Here is a 23739-nt window from a genome sequence, read left to right as displayed (position 1 = left end):
AGGAAATTTTGCTCAAAACCTAACTTTTGCTATGGTCTTTGTGCATTGAACCTTGTATCTTTTGCTGATTTTGGAGTGAGTGGGTCCTGTGTTAAATGTGTGACCCAAGTTCTTCATCAGAATCTCTGCTGTTCTGGGGTTTGTGGGTCTTGATTGAATTTCTTGGTCTGCTTTGCAGGGTGCTTTGTTTTCTCGTTGGAAATCTCATGTGCAGATGTCTCTGAACAAGCACTTAACATTTGGACAGTTGCAGCCTCCAGCTTCTCCTGTCCTCAGGCTATGCTGGGAGCCCAGTTGTGGCTGTGCTGCAGCTGGCTGGAGGGCCACATTTGCTTTGCTCTTTTCAGATGAGATAACTATGGCATGGAAGCAGCAAAAATGAATTTGCATATTTACACTGTGTCTACAGGAGGCTGTGCTGGCTCTTCTGTGATTTTCCTTTCTTTTTCAGTCCCTTCTTTGCTGTGTGTGAGTCCTTTATAAAAGAAGAGTCTAGAAAAGCTCATCCTGAGTCCAGCTGCTAGCATTGCTAGGTGATGATATAAATTATCTTCCTTCTTCTCCCTGTGCTTCCACTGAGTACAAAATGCTCCCAGCTCCCTAAGCCAGTGGAAGGCCATAAAACTGCAGCTTCCACTGGAAGAGGGAGCAAGGGCATCACTTAATTTCAAGTTTGCAGGGAATTTATTAATGAAATGCTCAGATAATCCTATCAGTTGCCTCATCCCCCAAAGAAAAGCCAAAGCTGGTGCAGTTTATTTATTTAAAACCCAGGACCTGTTCCCAAGGTGCCTCACTTCTGTTTATTTGGAATGAAGACTTTCTACATTTGCTATAGATTTCATAATCTGGTATAGCTGTGGAGTTGTTCATGCTTTTGAACAGCAAAAAGGGTTTTAAGAGCTTGTGTTTGGGGGTTGTTTGGTGTTTGTCAGAAAAATAATTGGAGAGAGTGGCTGCATCTTGCACCTGTCCTCAGGAATCCCTTGCTGTTGGATGCATTACTGCCGTGATGCTTTGGGACAGGAGGAGTCTGCACTCATCTGGCTCTTGGGGTTGGTTCTCTCTTCCCTTTGGAGCACTGGCTGGGTTCACAGGGATGTGTTCCCAGTCCCAGCCTCCCTTGTCCTTAGAGCTCCAGGCAAGTGAGGCTGGATATGAGCTCTGAGCTGCAATCCAACACAAATGTCCAATCAATTATGTGCACCACTAGAGGCTTTTATGTTGGTCTCCAGCTCTGCAGGACGCTTAAAGGAGTTACTTCCCTTGCTCTAAATCAGCTCTGCTTTAGGAAATCAGTTTGGTGGATGACTTTGCCTTTTAATTTATCTTTTTTTAATTCCCCCTAACCTGGCAGCAGTTTTCAGACCTCCATTTCTTGCTTTGTTCATTTTGAACCTTTGTGGGGCAGATAGCAACTTTCTGCCCAGTCTGGGGAGTTTGTGCCTTCTCTTGACTGCAACTCATTTTCTTTCCTTCTGAGGTTTGTGGACCCAGCTGTCTGCATCAAATACCTGGGTTTTTTTCTATTTTTCTGTATTTTTCCTCTTCCTCTACATTCCATGAGGCCTCAAGCCATATGTGAGCACTCTCCCTGTAATTTCTTTAATCCTCTGCATGGTGAGCTCGTGGTTTACATTAATTTGTGATATTCAGGCAGTGTAAACTTAGAAGGGAGCAGTGGTACTTTCTGTAGGAAGTATCAGCCCACTGTGGAGATATTTTAAAGCCTTCTCTAACTGCATGTGGGGTACCCTTAAAACCCTGAGACTTCTCCTGCAGGAATTAGTGTAACAGTAATGAAACATAAGATAATATTGTACTCAGACCTGAACCTGATCAGGCTTAGAGTGCCAAATGATGGGGGTTTAAAACATAATTTTCATTCTCTTTTTGGCCAGTGAAGCAGCTGGGGGAGTTTTGCCATCATCAGTCCCAGGGGTCAGTGATAGGGTATGACTTTCTTTATGGTAAAACACTGATTTGCCCCTCTCCATTTTGCAAGCTGCCACCCCTTCCTCTGATGTTTGACCACTTGTTCCACTTGAATTCAGAATAGTCAGGTCTGTCTCAAAAGCCCTTCAAGGCAGGACAGTGTGTTCTTCCCAGAAAGTTCATTCTTCCCAGCTCTGTTGGGGAGCTGACACTGCCTGTTTGTCCTGCTGCATCCTCAACCAGCGGGGAGGGACTGGCTGCTCTGCAGAGTAAATCCCAGGTTACAAATCCCCAGGACCTCTCCAGCTTGCTGAGATCTCCTCTTCAGCTGTTTCAGTACCTGTGTTTCTTGTGTTGCTGCTGGTGTTTACGAGCAGAAGTGCTGCTCCCGCGCAGGAGCGTTAGATCAGGCTGTGTGCGATGCTGCGGCAGCCTGACATCTGGGCTGGCTTGCCAGAGCTGCCTCGGATGTTTCTAGACAAAGCAATGTGCCCACAGGGTGTTCTGGGTTCCCATGGGAATTTTTTTCTTTTTTTCCATGGAAGATTGCCTATGAAATGAGTGGCATCTGGAGATGATAGCGAGTCCCTGCAGTGTGTCTTGGAGGTGAACTGCATCTCTCTTGTGCTAGTCTGTGCTAATTTTATGGAGCATCCTGCTTACAGGGATCATGTGGCATCTTTGGCTGCTCCAGTGCATCTCGCAGTGTGGAGCAGATGCACTGAAAAGCATGTCAATGGAATGTGCTCTGTACACTGCACAGATCCTTTGTGGGATTGTCCTGCTCCCTTGCACTCTGGATTGGTGCATAGGAACAGAATTTATTGCCTGTAATGCCAAAGGAGGTAACCAATAATCAGTAAATTAGGAACAGATGTGTATTTCAGTGGCAGTTCTTCCTCTTTTGCTTTATATACAAATGAATCCACGCCACGCTCCTCACCTGTGAGCTCTGAAAAATTCTGCAGAGCAGAGAGGAAATTTGTTTCCTTATGCTTGGACAGAATAACAGCTTTTGTTTCCTCCTCCACTACCAGAACTGAACTGTCCCAACCCAAATATTTCCAGCAGAATGATGTAGTGTCAGAAGAGACTTATAACCTGAGCTGTATGGCTGTGGCTCTCCTCTGACAGTGATGTGCATGCCAAGTAATTTGTTCAAGTCAAAGGGTGTGATCTATATGCAAAGCCTAAAACTTCCTGCCTGAATGCACAAAACGCCTGAAGCTGGAGCCTTGCATTCTTCATTCAGCATTTTTCTAGAAAAAGAATTACCAGAGGGTAATTAAACACCATATTTCTGGATTATCTTTAATTAGCACAGCAGTAAGGCACAATACCTCCAGAGTTTTCCTTTGCTGTTCACTGGTTATGTCACAACCAATCTTTAATAGTTTTCAGATGGAGCAATTATCTCCTGTTCTAGTGATCCTCTGCTCCTAGTGCCTTGCCAATTAGATACAGCCTTTAGCCATGCTCACTAATTTTGTATGAAGTGAGCCTTAACTCAGAAATATTGGCTTTGATTTTTGACTAAAAATCATTGTCTACCAGAAATATGTCTCCAAGAAAACAATAATCTTAATCTTTAATCTAATAGTTCTCTTAATCTTTGGGAATCTGAAATCCTGGTGCAAACTGAATTTGAGTTCAGCTAATTTCCCTTCTCTTTGAATCCAGATTAATTTTAGATTTATGCCCACTTAAACACAAAGTATGTGTAACTGTCGCTGAGTTTGCAGCCTTAGGCAAATCTTCAGAAAAGGATTATTTGTTTTCCTTTCTGACCCTTGTCCTTTGCCCATGGAGTGTTTTCATAAGATGCAGATGGAGACTGTGTGATCTTCAGCTACATGAAATGAGTCTTGTGTGTTGACCATTAATTGACTCAAACTTTGAGAGAGTTTGGGAGCACTGAGTGTTTTTCCCTGGTCACTCTGAGGAGGAGGGTGATGCTGCATTTTCTGGGAGCACAGCGAGGCTGAGGCAGTAGCTGAGCAGCTGTGCTGTGATTTTTACTTACCATAGTTGTTTCTGCAATCGAACCAAAGCTGTTGATGAAAATGTTGCAGCTGACGTTCACTGGTGGGCCTGCATGACAAACACAGATTGGATCAGCAGTTCAGTGTGTGCTCGTGAAACAAAGGATTTCCACTCGGTGCAGTTAAAACCTGCTGTGGGAATGAGTGACTGAGGGGTAGCAGGGGAGTAAGGCCTGGCTCTGGTCTTGGTTTTGACACCAGACAGTGCTTGTGCTCTGCCTCTGTTCCCCTGTTTGGTAGTGTTTATAGATCTCTGCTGGGAGCTGTTCAGATGAACAGGAGTAGACCAGAGGCAGCCAGGACAGTTTCTAGGTATCGTGACCTGACTAGATGGGTTCCAATCTCACCTTGAACGTGATAGCAAAGTATCCCAGAAAGGAGGTGAGAGACAACTGACTTTTATTTAGAGCTGTACTTATGAAATAGGTTCACTGTTCCTGAGCTAGGATGATGTGCTCCCATCAGAGCCAGTGCAGCAGAGTGAGCTGTAGGGATCAGGCTGGCTAAAGCAGCAAATACCCCACCTGCTGATGGTGGTGTTGGGGATCTGACACTGCCTGCTTGACCCTCTGCATCCTCAAACAGCAGGAAGGGACTGGCTGCTCAGCAGAGTAAATCCCAGCTTACAAATCCCAAAGACCTTTCCAGTGTCCTGAGATCTCCCTTTCAGCTGTTTCAGTACCTGAGTTTCTTGTGTTGCTGTCGGTGTTTCCAAGCAGAATTGCCTGTAAGCCCCAAACCCCAGGGGATGATCCTGATTCAGTCTGTCAGGGCTCACAGCTGGCTAGGAGAATTCAGGGCTCTGCCAGCAGGAATTCTCTGGCTGTCCTGTTTGGGCAGAATCCTGGTGTCTGGGCCATGCCTCTCCTGGGCTTGATTTGCTTTCAGACCAAAGCTTTGCTTGCCCTGCTCATACTGGAGAAGTTAAGGGGTCACTAAAGGAAAGGAGTGAGGGTTAAGGGATGAAAAGATTGTGGTTTGAGGGCATTGGAGTCAGTCTGTTCCTGTGGTACTGATCCCCAGAGGTGTGACTGGAAGGGTTTCACAACATTGCCTGCAAAATCTGCGGCAGAAATGCTTCATTTACACAGAGGGAGATGCTGAGAGCTGCAGCTCAGCACAAAGCAAAATGCTGGGGAATGTTTTGGAACCAGGGCACACCTGGTGCCTGGCAAACCTGTGGCTTTCCCACACATAATGAGAAGGTTTTCTGTAGAGGGTTGAAGCAAAAGGGGCCTCTGCTCTGGGGGTTGCCAAGGCTGCTGTGGGCACTGCCCAGGATGTGGTGGGGAGAACAGCCCAGGCAGAGAGCAGAGACACTGCCCCAGGGACCAAGGTCCCCTTTCACACCGGAGTTAATCTCATATCATCCCTGTGACAGATGCTTCTGGGAAGATAATATCTGTGCAAGTAGAGAGTGTGGATTTACAGATTATTCCCCCATTTTTTATGGAGTCAGGGATGGTGTCTGCATTTCAAACACTGCCTGGTGGCTCAGTCTGCTGGGGGAGTGATGTTCCTGCTAAGGTCACATCTGCAGTCTGGCAGTTGCTGCAGCATGAAATACTGGTGGGGAGGAATGGCTTTAACGAGAGCCTTGTGCCTCTAATCAGTGCAAACTTCCTCCTGTGTGGAAATTAATGGATTTTCCTGATTACTGAGGACCATTTGGAGCTTGGTTTTCCCCTCTTCATTTCCCTTTCCTCCTCTCCTGCTTTGGCCTCCTCTGAGAGTTTGTGCCTGTCCCCTGCAGTGATGCTCTCTGCTGGGGTTTTCTTGGTGTGAGTCCCAGGCAATCTGAGCAGGCTGCTGTCTAACCAGCCCCAGACAGCCACTGCCAGCTCAGCAGCATCTCACACTGTTCAGTCTGTGCAGCTTTCTCCACACTGTTAAACACTGGCATGGGTTGAGCTATCAGACACAAAAATGGTATCTTTTTTTTTTCCTGCTGCCTTCACCAACTCCTCCTATGCAGAAGTTTATCTATAAGCTGAAAGCACAGTTATCAATCTTTAGTACTTGTTTCTTCCCTTCTGTTGAGCTCAGGGGCATTGTTTTTCTGTTCTGGATCTGTTCATGAGCCACATAAAAGGTCCTGGAACATGTGATTCCCCTCCCAAGAGTAAGGAAAACTGAGCAGATCTCCTGGGTGGCTGCACCCGCTCGTGACTCTGACAGGTCTGGAATATTTTGGTCCCCCCGTTCCTGACCCAGTGCTGACATGAAGCTGAGTGTGGGGTGGGTTTGTGAAGGTTCCTTGGGGCAGCCCAGCTCTTGCTGATGCGCTGAGCCCTTCTCAGTGTGTCTAAGGTGAGCCAAGAGCTCCCTGCAGGATTTGGTGGGTTTTGGTATTTTTTAGCATGTGAGAGGCTCTAGAAAATTCACTGTCTGCCACTGAAATATTCCTCCTCTCTGCTGGGATGCAGCTGTGAAGGAATGGAGTTTTCCAGCAGCAGGGATAAGGGCACAGCCTGGGTGAGAGGTCTCCTGCCCAATGCCTGCCAGGTTCCTCTCTGTCCCTGCCTGAGCTCCTGACTTCATCCTCCAGCTTAAAACCCAAATACTTCTTTGTTCTCAGAATGTGAATTCACAGCTAAGTCCCAGCTTTACAGCATTTATGGAAAAGCTGCAATCTTCTATTCATTAATCTTCCCCTCCCCAAAAATCAATCTGATATGGATCTTTAGTATTATTTTCATTTAGATCTAAGCAATTAAAATGTCCTTATGAGTTACTGCAGTTAATTTAAATTATGTGCTTTGAGAGCTACAACCCCAAGCTCTGTAAAACACCTCCAATGCTTCCCATGTAAATTGGAGCCTGATTTATGTGTGGAAGGCTAAGCCAGCAAAACTGCCCTGAGGGGAAGGTGTAGTTCATTGAAATAAAACTGAAATTAAATTATCTCAAATAAAAATGCAATACAGCTGTCTTCAGCAGGAAGTGAATGTATACATTTCATTAAATATTAAAGTTTAATTTGTGTGTGTGCATAATTTAGAGGTAGGCAGGTTAACAGGGTGGTATTTTAACTCCTTGTGATTTGGGTAAGAATGGCAGTGTCCTCTTGCTTGGCTGGTTACTGGGACACAGGCTTCCCACCTTTCTTTGAATTTAAAAGCCCAGCACAGAGTTTATTGCTCAAAGATGGGTGCCAGGTGCTGTCACCAGTGATTAATGGGTCCTGGAGTCCTGTCAGCCCTGCCAGTGGCTCCAGGGGAGAGGGAACTGGTTGCAGGAAACAAAAGAAGTGAACAAAAAGAGCTTTGGAGATGGCTGGGCAGTGGCTGAGAGGGGCAGGTCATGCTTTATCTGTGGGTGTGCTTTAAGGCCAAAGAGCCTGGGGAAAGTGAGCTCAGTTAAAAAAGAAAACAAAAAAAAGTCACAGAATGGTTTGAATCGGAGGGGTCCTGAAAGACTCTTTGGTTCAATCCTCTCTGCCATGTGCAAGGACATTTTCCATTAGACCAGGCTGAAAAAGCCATCCAAAATCCCCATGGCAAAACCCCACACCTCACTTGCTAGAAGAGGAGTTTTGAGGAGAAAAGAGGTTTCGTTGCCTCTGCCAGGGCCTGATTCAGTGTGGCTTGGCTGCCATGGAATATGGGCTAGACTGGAAAACTGAGTGGGGAAAACAGAGCAGTGCTGGGCTTAGAGCCCCTTTAGTGTGGGGGACAGGGATGGGTTCAGGCTGCCCCTGGCATCTTGTGAATTTCTTTGGAGCTGATGGGAGAGGCTGCTCTTGGCTGCAGTGGCTGTAAGGAGGAAACATTGCCTGCCACTGGCAGGGCTCATGGGCAGTGACTTCAGGGGAAAGGCAGGTTGGGGATTTTATCTTACCCTCTAAAGATGTTCAGGTCCCTGCCAATCACTGCTTGGTTTGACAGGATCCTCGAGCCCTGTATTGAAGCAGGGATTTGGGGGCCCTATGTTTACAGCAGGTGAAGTTCTTACAAGGCTGTTTCCACTCTGAGCAGACATTTGTTGATGTCTTTCCAGACATCTATAGGGATCCATGTGCCAAATATTATGATACATACTTTGTAAGAACATAAATACTCATATTTCATATTGCATTAGGAAGATATTAATGAGGATTGCATGCAGTTTTCAGTCCTGAAATGAAAAAAAAAAAACCTCTTTTTTTGCATACCTTTAAAATTTGGTCTGATCCTGGCATCGTATCCTGAAGTTCGCCCCATCAACTTATCCAAGAAATCGGAAGGAGACATGGGTTTGGGGGCAGATCGAGCTGCTGCTTCAGCTTCCTTGGAGGCTGCCAGGCTGTGCAAGTAGAAATAAAGAGGAGGTTTCAGTGTGTATCCCCTGCTGGGGAGGGCTTGGGGTCCAGAAACAGAGCAGTCAGCATCTTATTCCTGCTGAGGCAGGATGGGTACCCATGTGAATTCCTAATGAGGCTGGTCTCAGCTAATTTGTTTGCCCAGCCCAAACATCTCCAAATACAGAATCCCAGCTGCCACCAAAGTAGAAGAGAGATGATGAGCAGTGAAAATCCTTTTGTGAGTTTAGGTATAGCTCCTTGGTGTGCCACTAAATTACAAATGTGAACTCTGGCGCTGAGCTCCACAGGTAAAATACACTCTGAGATTAGCCTTGGGCAGCAATTACTGCTTAATTACAGGGCAAATAGCAAGGAGCATATTCAGTACTCTGACAGTATGATTTTCCAAAAGGCAGGTAGGATCAGAGACATCTGGAGTTTGAGGTTTAAATAAGCATCATGTGATGGTACAGCTTGTGCAGAGCCTTTGGGGCTGTAGGGGAGAGGGGTGGTTCTCCTGATCAGTCCAGCCTTTGCTATTGGTACCTGCAATGCAGGGTCTGAGCTCAGCACAGAACTGGAGTGTCTGGAGTGTCATCCTGAAACTTTACTCATGATGGGTTGAAGATGAGAGGAAATGGAATCTTTCTGGGACCTGTATGGAATCCGGGCCAGAAAGAGTGAAACCACGAATTTACCTGTAGAAGACAAAAACCTGTGCCTGGCAATTCCCCTTCTGACTCGATGGGAGTCTGCAAGATCTGCAGGGTGATGATTTGGGCTTGTGAAGTCTGTTGCTGCCATCTACACAGCAGCAAGTGACCCTTGGTATTAGGTGCTCATCCTCAGCTTTGCAGGAAGGTTTGACTTCCCAGACAGGAACAGACACTATTCAGTACCCTCCCTCTGGTTTCCACTTGAACACCAGTCTGTTTCCAGGCTGCAAGTGTTGAGGAAAATTGCCTAGATTATCCAAACAACCCCCAAATCACCTCTGCGATGTGCTTAGGGTGAGCCTGTGGGTTCGGGTGCCTGGTGCTGGGTAAAGCCTGGGCAGCACTGCAATGCAAATGTACAATGAGCCAAAGGAAGCTGCTCAGGAGGGAGTGAGGCCATTGCTTCAAACTCTGCAAAACTCCTGATTTATATTTTTTTAAAATATAAAGGCTGTGTGGGAGCAGTGAGGAGCCCCTGACAGAGCAGCTGGGAGGTCTAAGGATGTTTACAACAGGCACATGCTGTTTGGTTACAGATGTCCTCACAAATGCCACCAGAGTCCTCTAACAGCATGAGGCCCTCACCCTGGGAAGCTTTGCAGTAGCCAGACCTGGGGGAGTAGTGCTGAGTACTGACACAAGATCTTTTGGGAAGAATTTGGGACTGTATCTCTGCATGGTATTAATGTGATCCCATCCCCAAAGATGAACTCTTCCAATACCAGTTTGAGCTGAAACCCCAGAGAGACATGTTATCTTGACAAAGCATTTGAAATACTTGATTCCTTAGAACTTTAAGAAATCACATGGGATTCAGCAGTGCTTGGAAGCATCATTTCAAAATCAGGAATCTGGTAACCTGCATTGCATTGACTTTCTTTCCTGGTGTCAGCAGCGGTGGCTTGCAGAGCCTTGGTTTTCAATCCTGCAAACTCACAACTGCAGTCTGGCTCCTCTTGCAAGTTGCAGCAGAGCTCTCTTTGGATTTTTTCTTTTTTGGATTTTTTTTTCCTTTGCTGGATTTTTAACTGTTAAAAATAGTTTAACTTGTAGTGAAGAGGGGAGATTAATTCCAGATCACTTCTAGTGAGAGCCTAAACCCAGGATTTTATTCACTCCTTTGTGTACTCCCAATCCACTCCCACACTGGACCATATCTGAACAGGCTGGTGCACTTCTTTCTCAGTGGTGACCTGACAAGGTGTGGATCTTGCTCTTGCTACAACCAAGTCCCCTTTCTTGTCTTGCCCCCATCTCTGCCCCAAGGAAATACACAAAGGAAAACCAAAGTGTTTCAGGGATAAATGGGGTTGTGGAATGGGTGATGGTTTTTAATTTAATTTGTTTTTAGAAGGAAAGCAACAGGGTGCAATTGATTTGCAAACGCAGAAGAAAGCTGGGAGTGGGAGGACAATCAATACTGGGCTTGACTACTGCATTCCAATGGAGTGTCTGCATGGCAATGAGTCCAGAGAAAAGATTTCAATTAAGCAGCAAATGACTTGGTAACCAAAGACTTCTGCCACTTCAGCAAGATGCCAGACAGTGCAATACACTGATTTCTTCTCATTAACTGTAGACTGGATAAAGTATATGGAAATGGAAAATGTGTGTGGGAGGGGAAAGGCAATACAAACCTAATAAGCATCTAATAATCTTTAAGTGGAAAAAGATAATTAGAAACTGCAATTCCCTTGGCATTTGTTTTAAAAAATGAGGTGGAAAGGCACAGAAATCGGTGCCCATCTTTCCCGTAAGTTCAGTGTGAAAGCCTCTACTCGATATATTCACCCCACTTCCAATGAGTGAGTCTGTATTTCTTGGGTGCCATTTTCTGATCCTTTCTGCATCAAAGTTGCAAATAAATTAATTTCTTGGGTTCACTTGCTGCATGGAAATAAATATTTGGATAACTGAAGCTCAGAAACCTCTGCCCTCTCACAGCCCCACTGCTTTCTGCAGCTTCACGCCTGTCCCTGAGACCAGTCCCTGGGAGCACCCTGGAGGCTGTGCTGAAACCTTCACACAAGGCTTCAGTGAGTTGATGCATGTTTTAAATCTGCCTGGCTGCTGTGTGGTGTTGACATGGGCATGGTGAGTTCTGAGTTCCCTCCCATTTCTGTTTGGTTACTAGATGCTTTCCTAAAACTGGACTCCCCCTGGATTTAACGAGAAAAGACAAGAAAGCAGTGCATAGGGAGCAGCAAAGCCTTTCTAGAAGCAGCTGAGTCTACCCTCTATCTTAGAAACAATGGCAGAAAACACCACTGGGAGCTACAGAGAGGCTGATCCACCCCACTGCTTTGGGGGGATGGATTCTGTCTAAGGGAGCCCCAAAATCTTCACTTTGGTTGTGACAGCTGAGCTTTGCAATGGCAGCTTAGCTCAGGCAGCACCCAAAAAATCTGCCAGCTTCATCTGTCTTCCAGGTCTGTCTAGACTAGTTCTTTATGTGCTACCTTGGGAGTTTTCTGGGACTTTCTTCATCCCTCAGTCCTTCCAGAACACCCTCAAAAGTCCCACAGGACTGTTCGTCTCCTGGCTCAGCAGAGACGAGGAGAGGGAGATTGCCAAGTGATTTGAAAATTATTGGCAATGGAAGAGAATTGGAAATTTGGTGTGGGTAGTTGTGTTGCTCAGAAGATTTATTCTGTGAATAAACAAAGGGAGGCAAAGGCTGTAACAAACCCACTGAGGATGGAGTTTGCATTGGTGTAAGAGTTGTCTGAGCCGAGCATCTCGGCGCATTTTAATAGCAGTCAGACAGAGGCTTATCTTATTTATGCTGCTGTAATCCCTAGTGGATCTGGCTGAGAAAGTGCCATCAGGCAATCATCACAGCAGCTACAATGGGAAGGATCTCTTCAAAGGGTCGATGAACTAGCATAATCTTTTGTGATATTAATGCTGGTGTGTAAGCAGACACCAGCAAGGCCCCGGGAGGTCCAGCCCACGAGCAGGATGTGAAAGAGGTGGAGATGAGCAGCCCCAGCAGCTCAGGATTGCATCCCTTAAAACAGAACAGTCAAGCTTTGCAGGACATCTACTGCTGGTTTTTCCCAGGCTATACAGGCAGTGTCTACTCTGTATGCATCATTTTGTTTCAGCTAAACTGATGATCTATTCTTATAAACAATTATTTGGTTTAGAAAGTGGCTTTTCTGCAGTCTGGATGTGTCTGTTTGCTTGATTCCTGACTCCCCAGTTGGATGTTTCCTTGTCTTTCTTCCTCCTCCCATTTGCATGACTCTTGAGCAATATTTTCATACTTTCTTTTTTTTCTTTTTTTTTTTTGTTTTTGGCTGTGGCCATCATTGTCCATCTAATTAAATCCAACATCACAAAATGCCCTGTTCTGGCTGAATGCTGATACTGAGGAATAATTTTTTTTTTTTTTTTTTCTTTTCAAAGAGGAGTGATGAAGGAATTTAATTAGCAGAGGGCCTCTATTCCCTTGTCAAATCATTTAATTGTTAATCATTAATTCTGAGTGTAAAAAAATGATGTCTGGCAGCAGAAACAAACTGTTGCAAAACAAGTGTTTGCAGAGGAACTATCTCTCTGCAAAGTGTGGAAGGCTCAGGTCCCTGTGAAGGTGAAGTGGTGTCACATCAGTGTCTCCAGAGAGGTGGGATCTCTGCAGGCTGGGGAGATAGAAGACACCTCACCCCTACCCTGGTTCTGTGCTGCTCAGCAAAGGTTTCTGAAGTGGTTTGTTTGGGTTTTTAAATTTTATTTTGAAACGCAGCAAGCCAGAAAGCTTGGCAGGGATGTGTTTGGAACAGCGTTCAGGTGAGCTGCCTCACACATTTGTCCTTCAAATGTGATGTGTTCTCTAAGTAGATATCCCAGGGGAGGGAAATGTCCATCAGGCTGAGGTGTGCAGAGTAACTGCTTCCCCCATTACCTTCAGAGCCAGGCTAGGGCTGTGCTGGGGCTTGGGGATGTGGGAGCATTCCTCAGCTTTGTTTTATTGACTCCAGCAGGCTCTGCAAGGTGCAGTGGCACAGGGAACAGCAGCTAGCTGGGCACAGAAAGGCACCGAGCTGTCCGTGATTAACAAGAGCAGCTCAGGGTAGCTCTCTTCTTCCTCTTCCTGAACCCTCTCCTGGGCACAGAGGCCCCTGGGCAGATCCTGGAGCTCAGCAGAGCCCAGCCTGGATTCAGATGATGCTGGAGCTGCCTGTCTCTCTCTCTCCTCTGCAGCAGGAAGGACAAACTGTCCTTGTGAAAAGAAAAAGGGGCAGCCCTAAACTCTGAACCCAGACATTTATTTCTGACTGCACACCAACATGTTATCTGGAGGGGAATGCTGCCAGACCCTTGCTGGGAAGGCTTGGCAGACACTGCAAGCAGACTTTTTATTTTAATGATTAGATTTACTATCAAAATTAATAGCACAATCAATATTGATATGCAATTCAATTAAATAGGATGAAACTCATTGCCTGCATGTTTTTCTCCATCACCTTGTCTGCATTTCTGGCCTGAAGCATTAGAGGTGGAAGGGAGATGGAATAGTGGAAGTGTGTGGGAGAAGAGAGCCCCAGTTCTGGATTTTTGGCCTATCCTGGTGCTGAGCAGAAGGAGCTGTGAGTGTTACAGATGTGCTGGTTGCACACTGGGGATCTCACTCCCTTGGTCATGCTCAGCTGCCGGTGTGTTACAGCCTCTGGCATATGGGTGTGGGGTGTACTCAGGGGGGAATTTTCTAGTTAAATCTCACAGGTGGGAAGGGAATTTGGACATGGTTGTTTTCTTAATTCAGCTGAGTGTTTATGCAGGAGAGGCAGGGAGCAGGCCTGAATACAGGAACAGGATAGGAAAGCAGATGTGTACAGTGAGACTGGAGAATGTGGAAATTGAGAACGTGTGGAGAGGTTTCACTCTCAGAAAGAAATGGGCAATGAGCTCTTATTTGTCTCCATTAGTGGCAGGAGGATGGGGACAGGAAAGAAAGAGTAGGCTTGGTAAATGTTTCTGTCCTGGATGGTGGTGCTCTGTTGCTGTGAGCTCTTTAAACCAGTTCTAGCTCTTGCACCAGAAGTAGCTGCATTGCAGTAGTCACAGGATGTAATCAGTTAAAGTTTTAACCCAAAGGATCCCAAAACACTCTCAAAGGTCCTGTACAACCTGTGTTGTCACTCGTCCCTGTGGCTGTACACGAGGAGAGGAGCTGGGAGGCACTTTTTCATGAACCTCAGGGAATTAACCCTCTGTGAACATTCCCATCCAGGGAAAGCTGTAACAACTTTACTGGAGTGAGAAAAATCTCTTCAGACTGCAGCATTCTGGTGTCTCTGTGCTTCATTGCCACGTTCCTGCAGCCCATGGCTCCTATGCCATATGGCAAAACACTCTGTCCAGAGCTATAAACCATCCCAATTACACTGATTAACTCTATGGAAAGACACCAGCACTTGGAACATTTGCTGACGCTGCCTGGACAGAGCAGTAAGAAAATAAAAAATGACTAGACAATTGGCTGGGGGGAGGAGAAATCTGCATGTTTTATATAGTTGGGAATAGCACAGGGAGACCAATAAATTGTATGGGAATAATGCTCAGTTTTGTGCTGGGTCTCTGCTCCTCACAAGGATTGTTGCTGTGTGGTCACTCTTGCTTATCACATACTAAAAAGTGTTAAATTAATTTTTGAGCCACAGGCATCATCTCTAGTGACTTTCTCAACTATTCCCTCTTCCAGAAGCATCTACAGCTCTTGGAGCCCATGCAGTGACTTTCTGGAGAAGTATGATCCTAAGCCTCTGAGACAGGTTTGAAAACAGTTCAAACAACAGAGAAGCACAAGTCAAAGCTCAGGTTTTAAGCACTTGTGAGATAAATCCAGCAAACACCAGCATTGACTCTTACCTGTGCCTATACTGAGAGGCTTACAAAATAAATAAAGTTATAATTGCTTTTTGTTTTTTGTTGAAAAACAAAGGGGAAAACATCTTTGCAAAGACAAAAGCATGCGTCTGTAGCTTCACACACACACCCACTGAATATTCCTTTTAAAGTCAGGAGGGCTAGTCAGATATTCAAAGTCGTGCATAAACAGCCCTCCTGAAGGCAGTAAATAAAGGGGGAAAATGTCTTAACAAGATGAAACTTCATAATCTAGGTAAGAATATTCTCTTTGCTGATGTGCTCCTGATTTGGTGTTTGGATGGAGAGCTGCAATGGGAACCTCAATTGACGTCAGAGGGTTTTAGATCACAGACCAGACAAGTGTCAGAGAATTACGAGAAATCGTGGATGCTCTTCTATCTATAGCTCTGCAGTCGTGCTCTCAGGCGCGTTTTCAGCAGTTCAAATAGCTCGCTACGGCAGCTTTTTAAAAATTAGTTTAAGTTTAAGGATTTATGCTGCTCGTTAAGATTGGGTAAGGATATTGTAACTTCTTTTGCTAAATCAGAAGTGGTATGGATAGAATTCTTTTAAGAGACATGATATGTAGTGCAGAGTGATGGTGGATTTTATCTTCTGAAATGGAACTTTTTGCCACAGACCCTTTGAAGAGGTCTCCTGAGCTAACGTGGGTAACCTACCTACAAAACTCTGGGTCTCGTGGTAAAACTGGGGCTCTCTGATGAATTTTGTGCTGTGTAAAATGAATTGTGTGATGAGAGCGCTCACGTTGATATTTTCTGATGGAATTGGTCATTGTCATTGCAGCATAAACACCCTGCTAGACTTCTGTGCCATCTGTGATTCCTGGTGTAATTCATCAGTTTGTTCATGAGCAGTAATGAAATGTAACTTCTGGCATGAATGGCTAAGCCCTGGGTCCCCTGCCCAGGAGGGATTTTCTCCTCCTCACTCCAGGTGCCCTCTGACTTTGTGTTGTTGGAGAACTGAAGAAACCAAACTCCATCTTTTCATCCCTGGTGCAGGGAGAGCGAGTTGTGTTTGATGAGGCTGCTGCTTTGTCAGCCACACTGCTGGGAGATGATTTCAAAGTCCACAGCTCTGTGTCAGGGTGTGATGGATGGGGCTGGAAGCTGGACAATGCTTGCAATTCCCAGGCCCATGGGGTGGCAGAAGAGGTGGGATACACACATTTTGTGCTGTAAATGAGATCTTGGGAGACCTGGTGCAGGAAAGAATTCTGTTTTGCGTGTGGGTGTGCCAGCAACTGTTGTCCTGGTCAGCAATGCTTCCAGAGGGTGAAAACACTGGGAGCAAACAGAGACAGGATTGTAAACATACCCCTCAGAAAGTCACTTTTTTGTCTACAGCCTGTCTTCACATTCTTATAAGGAAAGGTTCCCTCACCCAGGAAGCCAGAGGTTCTCCACTCCTTACAGGTAATACCTGTGGTGAACATATCCTGCTGTAATGGATATTGCACAGGTATATCTGGAGCTAAGGCTTTTTTAAAGGGTGCTGATAACAGATGGCCCTTGGAAGCTTTCAGGTTTTGTAACTCCCTCATAAAAGCAGGGAAAAGGGTTTATACAATGCATCTTTTTACTGGCATCAGCTGAAATAAAAGAATAAAAACAAAATTGAAAGAAATGTAGTAAAGGTGAGCAAACCATGATTTTGTTTGGATTTCCTGCAGGATTCCTGGCTCAGCTGTGTTTTGCTGGGAGCCAGACGCACGGAGTGGCACGATGCAGCCCTGATCCCACTCGTGCTGCTGTTTAATTGATTTGTGTGTTTGCTCCGGCCCTGCCGGGGCTGGGGGATGAGATTTGCATTCTGGGCGAGGGGAGCTGCTGCTGGCAGCCCTGCTCAGAAAGCAGCCCGGGGATGATTGATGGCACTGCAAGCCCTGCTGTTCCAGCCATGCGACACTCCTGGGCTTGGCAGCCCCCCGTGCTCTGTTCCCTCTTCACCCACCCCCCAGTGAGGCACTGACAGACACAAGAGGTTTCCCTGGCTGTCTGCTAATGCACTTGGGTGCTTTGTCTTTTTTTTTCCCTCCCCCCTTTTTTTTTTTTCCTAGCAGGCTGTGAGCCTCAATGGAAGAGTGAAGAGGAGAAATCAAAAGGAAAGCAGGGGTGCTAAAGTGTTTTCTTTTGTTCTGCCCTCCCTCTCAAAATCTAAATTTCGTGGGGCTTGGTAAATAAAGATTTCTCCTGCTCTTCTTGCTGGCACTTAGAGCCAGCAGAGATGTATTTGCAGGATGCCAGCGGTGCCCATGTAGCAGCCAGATGTGGTGCAGTCCCCAAATCAGCATCGGTGCATTGTATGGATGGACTAATTGTCTGCATGATGGGAGAAGCTCAGCTCCTGTGAGCACTGGGTGCATCTGCCTCCATCTATTTCTGTTCTCTGCAGGCCCCCTCTGGGCTTTGGCCTTGCTGAGGGGAGGACAAATGCTCTATTTCTGGATTTTTTCAGTTTTTGTGCCTCAGAGAGATTTAAGAGCAGCTTGGAGGTGTGCATGTGATCGATAGCACCAGATCAGCCAGGCTGTATCAGCACTTTCCCAAGAGGGGAAGGGAACTGTAACATTTTGCACCAATCCTGGTTAAGAAATCCCAGTGCAAACCTCCTCCTCTGGAGGGAAATGGTTTCTGTTCTGTCTGCCTTTGTAAGCACAAATGTAAATTGCTTGGGTACTCTGGGGGAAGGGTGAGAGAAAAGAAATTGGTGATTTTTTTTTGTCTCTTCAAAGGGTACTGACCTGTTGAATTAGCAATATTTATTATGCTGGGTGCAATGCAAAAGTTGCTCTTTCCTGGGCTGAGTGAGTAGGTCTGGAAGTCAGCAGCCAGACAGTCTGGTGTTGAGTTTTCTGGTCAGGGCTGCTAATGATCCTTCCAGTGCATTGCAGGAGGAATCCCTGCTTCTCTCACCCCTTCCTTTTTGCTTCATGTATCCCAAGCTGATGTTGGGTTTTGTTGTGTTGATGGTTTGGGTTTTGTCACTTTGTTGGATTTTTTTTCTCCAAACTAAAATTATCAAAAGTTCTTGGAATTAATTTCTTTGTCCATCAAAAAATTGAATCAAACTGTGGTGGGGAGGGTGTGCTGCAATGACATTTTTAGCTTTTGAAAGCTCATGATGAATCCTTTCTCTTGGAAGGTGTGAGGTGCACAAGTGTAACCATAGTTCATAAAAAAACCCAATGATTTGTGCTCTTGCTGATAGATAAAGGTCAGTAGAAACATGCCAGGTAATGAGAGCAAAAGGGTAATTTACTGGAAATAGTGAAACCCTGATTTAATGTGCCACAACAGGGAGAGCTGATGCAGGCAAATGAACCAGATGGAAGTCATAATTTATAAACAGCCTATCTGTTGTCTTAACACTGATCACTTTGGGATCTCAGAAAAACTCCAGGTTATAGAAAATAAGCAAGTGAGAATAGGTGATGTGATTTGACATAATTAAATGTTGTGAGTTTGTGTGATTTTAAAGCATAATTTATTTTTTTAACACCCTTGTCTTTCATCAGTACCTAAATAGCAATTATATTCATTAGGTGGTCTGACATCTTGTTCTTGACACTGGAATTTGGAGAGTCCTTTTAACCTGCATGCTGGGATGAAATGAGTCTGTCTGCTGGTTTCCTATTGCAGATGAATGATTGCTGCTCAGTGCTGGGATAATAAAGTAATTTAATTTTGGACATTGATTAACTTCTTAATTCAGATGTTGGGATCCTTTTCTATCCAGGTCAGCTCATGAGGGTTTGGTGAGATGAATTTCTTAAGCTCACAAGGGATGCTCTTGCCCAGGACCAGGGGGAGCTGCCCTGTGCTGTTGCTTACGAGAGTTTTCCTTTCTGGCTGGAATCACTTGGTCAGCAGCAGAGTGAACTTCTTGAGCCTTCTCCTGTGCTGTTAAATCTGGGACACTCAGAGTCAGAGGGCTTGCCTCATACCTAAGGGTCTGCAGCACCTTTTATGGGAGAAGGAGAATAAGAATTCCCACGCCTAAATTCTTGTTTTTGAGGGAAGTCTCTGTAGTGCCTTTGCATGTAAGGGCAGAGTCTCACCATTCCCTCCACATCTCGATCTCTTTTCAGAAGCAGCTGCTCTCAGGTATTTGAACAGTAAATCTGTTCTGCCAGTGGGACTTGCTGCAGTGTGGGGTGAAGTTCAGAGCGAGCCAAGGTGGACAGCCAGTCTACGTTACCTAAGTGACAGTGACAGTGCCTCAGAGACCAGGGGTATTTTATTAGTCCATGTGAGAAACTGCAACATTCATTGCAATGACTTTGATAAGCAAATTGGTTATTTAGGGTTTTCCTACTCTTTGTACCCGATCTAAGGTGGGGGGGAAAGAATGTTGTTTTTTTCCCAGACATTTGTGGAGCCTGTCTTTTGCTCTGAACCATCCACAGAGCAGGTCTGGAGTTGTTTAAGGCAGCAGTTTGTCTAAGAAGGAGGTTAAGACTAGGCTGTTATAAAATGTTTTGTGTAGTTTATGTTGATTTGTCTTAAATGCATCCATCAGGATGGATGGATCAAAGTTCCTGCAGAAGGCAGGGTCCCAGACATTTTGTGCTTTTACTGCAGTGACACCAAATTAATCTTTCTTTACAGAATGATTTATAAGGGTTTCTAGAATTGTCTACATCGTCACATTTTCAAACCTTGGCTCTGTAACCCTTTTAGCAGGGTCTCTAATGGGGTTATTGTAGGTTGCAGACCAAAGCAGCTAAAGAGTATCCTTAGAACCATCTGGTCCAAGACTTTGCTAAATCATTTTTATTTCATGGAGATGAGGGACTCTGCACAGGCACAACAGGTCATAAAGCACAACTTCTAGTAGATTTTAGTTAGCACAGGGAAAATATTCTGTGAGGATTGAAAATATCTGCTGCATCGTTTGTCTTGTGGCTCTGGAAGTCTCTGGTTAGGGCTTCAGTCTGTAATGTGACCTCTCCCTGCAGAGCTATGGCAGCAGGCTTAGAGATATGGTGCAGGTTATTCTTATTCTTCCCCTGCCTTTTCTCTTGTGGTATTTTCAAGGAGATGAAATCAGCAGCTCTCCAATCATCCCCTTTACCTGCTGAGACTGTTTTAGGAGAAGGTTTGTTCATGGTTTTGTTTCTGTTTTTTTCCTCCCCACGAAGTTGAGGCTTCATGTTCATGGTGGCACCTTCTTGCTGTTTTAAAAACTGGCAAAGAAGAGCTCTGTTACTGTCAGGAGGGAATATAAACACGCCAGTTGGAGCAATCCAATAGGGACTGAGGCTGGCAGTAACTTTTAGCCTGTGACTCACTTGGAGCAGTTGCCTTGAATCACTCCTGCTAGCTGACAGACTGCTGTTCAGAAAGGGCCAACCTTCATCTTGAGTCATGGAGGTTGTGCTGCTGATTCCTGACATTAGGACCAAAATCAGGCCCAGAGATTTTCAAAGCCTCACAGGGCAGGGTCCATTTGGGTAAGGTGTCAGTTCTAGGGCATCATTTCTCTCCTAATTTGACAAGGTGCAATCCTACCTCCAGCTTATGCAGTGGTGTTTCTGGACCATAACAGCTATTAAAATTCAATGGTACCATGGAAAGTCCAGGCAAGATCATCACAGGATAAGGGAGCATTTTGTTCTGCATGAGGGAATTCACAACTGAACACTCAGGCTGTGTAGTTAGACTTTGGGAGAATGATTGATTGTAAATGTCTCCACAGATATAAGCAGGACATCTGGAAATCTCCGTGTCCAATATTGCCCCAAACAATCCAATTTATTTTAAAGAGCTGGCACTTTGCTTTACCTAGATACCTGTAAGGAAAGCTTGGTCAGACAAGCTGTCTTCATCTCCCCTCCCAAACCAGTTCCCATCCCTGCCCAGGTTCCCAGTAAAAGCCTGAGTCACAGCTAAGTGACTGCAGTCTGAGGAGGCAGGTAGCTGGATGGGAAGTGCTCTTCCATAAAGAAAGGCATGTCAGAATAAGCCACATATCACAAATTCCTTCTAAAACACCCCAACTGGAACAGAAACAAATATTATATTGGCAATACCATAATGTTTGCATTCACACACCAGCTGTTACTCTTTCCCATGGGGTCTTGTTTTTTAAAAGGCTGGTGGAGGACATTTTTGTTAAGCAGAAATCTAAGAATAAGGTAAAATCTAGCCTTATTTTTTATATTGGCTGTATATAATTTTCCTTGGAATGTTAGATTTTCTTCTTCTTCTTCTTCTTTTTTAATATTTGTGTGGTATATGTGCTAGCATATAATTGATTCTCTTTCCAGAGTATTTTTGACAGGCTCACAATAAAGCACGGTGCACTTTGTAATTTAAAGCAATGCATACTTCTCTAATGGATTATTGGATTATCAGCTTTGGGTTTGTTAAACATCATGTATGACTGAGTGCAGGAGTAATTGGCATACTAAATTTATGAATGACTGTTAATTAATAAACTTCTCTTACTGAAACAGAAATAGCAAAGCTATTCCTGGACTAGAAAGGCTGGTAGATTTTTGGCCTGTAATAAATTGAACACATAACACAAAGCGGGAGAGAAAAAAAGAAAAACATTGTATAGAGTCAGTTCTGAGCAGGAATTACTTGACAGTTCTTTGTTTTTTTGTTTTTTTTTCAAAAAATGTATTTCAAAAATTATTGCAGTATATAAACCAATTTGATTTCATCCTTTCCCTGTAATTGAATTAAAGCATTTTCAAATATTCTTAAATGTTGATTTTGGGGAAATTAAAGTTCCAGAAATACCTTTTGGATGCACTATGATGTAATACCATGTGTGTCTGTGTAAAATTTGTAACATTACAAACCTTTGCATTAGAATCTGAAGTGACTGGTTTGAATGCCCTTGAGTGATTGATGTGCTGGGAACCTGTCAGTGCTCACATGTGTGGTGTGCAGCACAAGTGTGAGCAGGCTCTGCAGGACAAGTGTGCATTAATTTCACTGTGCTGGCATTTCAGAGGAGACCCAGGCAGAGGTTTCAGTACCAGGGACGTAGCAAATGCAAGCTTGGAAATACTCTTCTTTCTCAGTTGTGTGATTTTCCTTTTGCTTTCTGGTGTTTGTGTTGTTTTGTTTGTTTTTTTAACCCAATGTTTCCCCACTGTTGAACTAAGAGTTTATTGCACATCCATTTGCTCCCTCTCAGCCCATCCCACTGTGTCCTGCAGGGCTGCAATACACTTGTGACTAAGATGAGAAAGGATGGCTCTAAAGTGTTGGTTGTTGGGCACTGCTTCTCAGAGATTGGTGATTTTAGTTGTTTCTAGAACTCTTGTTTTACCTAACATAAACATTTACTGCTTTGAGTTCATGAGACAATCTCGCTGTCTCTGAATTTCTGCGGAATTACAGGAAAAAGTGGGGATATTCCTCTTTTTTATACCTAGAAAGACTTTTGCGTTCAAAAGGAAAGAGAATGCTAGCTCAAAGTCTGGACAGTATTGGCAGGTCTGCTACTGTGATTCATAAAACAATAAGTATTATGCCACCGATTTTATGCAAATAATGTCTGTGTTTTCACATTAAGCTACAAGATGAGACTTTGCAAAACACAGAATTAAGAGCCACGCAACTGAACTGAAGGCTGAGACTGATGAGCAAGTTCAGGTCATGAAACAGGCTTTTTTTTCTCCAATTGCCTAAATCTTGCTACAGCAGGGAGTTGAAATATAGAAGCTTTTACCATCCCATTTTTCTGTCCATTTAATAAAAGCACCGCAAGATAGATGGACAAGGAGCAATTCTTTAAGACTAAAGCTCTTCCTTCTATCTTAGCCTTAAGGAGACACTGAACACATCTAAACCAGTCAAAATACAACTGGGTGATAATGGCCACAATTGGAAACACCTCCCCCCATCCCCTTTGGCTTTCATTTAGATTCTGCAAAGAAAGAATATTCAAAACAACATGAAAGGGAGGAAAAAAAAAAAAAGTTGGGAAGGAAGGAGATAATTCTCTGCTTTCGGTGATTTTAAACACAGCCAGCTCAGGCTAGAGGGTGAGTCCTCAGAGGCAGGCAGTGAGAGCATCCCACGGAACTCACCTGCAATCTGCGGATGGGGAGGGGGCGAGGTGGGAATATTTACCCGGGTAAATTCAAGTGCAGCATTGCCAGCCGCCGCTAGCTGTCACTTTGCAAGCAGCCGGGCTCGGTGTTTTCAGCACTGCGGTTAGCGAGATTGCGGTGCTAATTAAACGTCCCGAGCCCGGGGCCGTGCGGGAGCGAGCCCGGGGCACGGAGGGGAGGCTCGGGGCAGGGTCCCGCCGCCGTGCCCAGGGGCTGTGCCCCGAGCCGGGCCGGGCACGGCGCTCCTCGCGGAAAGCCGAGCCTTACCTGAAGAAAACGATCGTCTCCCACACGTAGACTCCGAGCGCGTTGACGTTGCACATTTTTCCAGCTCTCGCTGTTGTTTGCGGGGTTTTTTTTGTACTCCGTGAGGGGTGGGCCGCTGGTGTTGGCCAATAAAGTAAGCGGGCACTTGGGGAGAAGCGGTGGGGAGAGCGCGGCGGGCCCGGCTCGGCGGCGCGGGCAGCGGCGGGCGGGAGCCGCGCTCAGAGCCCCCTCAGCACCGCGGGCAGCGCCGCTCCGCCGCCGCCTGGGCTCGGCCCTGCTCCGCCGGGGCCCGCCACCGCCACTGCAGCGCTGCTCGGGGCCGGGGCTGCCCTCACGGAACCCTCCCTTCAGCGCGGTGTCGCTCCGGACATCAGGCTGGCGACAGGGGCGGACGCAGCGGGTGTAGGTTTGCCATCAGGGTGCTGGCGGAGAGCTGGGAGGGGGGGGGGGACGACGACCCTCAACAAGGACCCGGGGTTTAATCTCCGCTGCCGGCCGGGGTGTCTTCCTAATTACATCCAC

General features: G+C 45.5%; 1 protein-coding gene across 3 annotated transcripts in view; it reads right to left on the bottom strand.

Moving 5' to 3' along the window:
* The window catches only part of GLRA1 (glycine receptor alpha 1), a 36156-nt gene extending 12883 nt beyond the window's left edge, over positions 1-23273 (bottom strand). Inside the window, exons 1-3 of one of the 3 annotated variants that reach the window (XM_058848712.1) lie at positions 23218-23273; positions 8131-8261; positions 3959-4026 (exon numbers count right to left, since the gene is read on the bottom strand). In XM_058848712.1, coding sequence (XP_058704695.1) covers positions 3959-4026; positions 8131-8261; positions 23218-23273 — 255 coding nt within the window. Of the gene's footprint in view, positions 1-3958; positions 4027-8130; positions 8262-23217 lie in introns of those variants that run through there. The other 2 variants (XM_058848715.1, XM_058848713.1) reach the window with 2 other exon arrangements.
* Positions 23274-23739: the final 466 nt, after the last annotated feature.

The sequence above is a fragment of the Poecile atricapillus genome, chromosome 13 (assembly GCF_030490865.1).
Source record: "Poecile atricapillus isolate bPoeAtr1 chromosome 13, bPoeAtr1.hap1, whole genome shotgun sequence".
NCBI classification, from domain to species: Eukaryota; Metazoa; Chordata; class Aves; order Passeriformes; family Paridae; genus Poecile; species Poecile atricapillus.
Note: the sequence above shows the minus strand (reverse complement) of the source record. Positions and strands in the feature narration are given on the sequence as shown.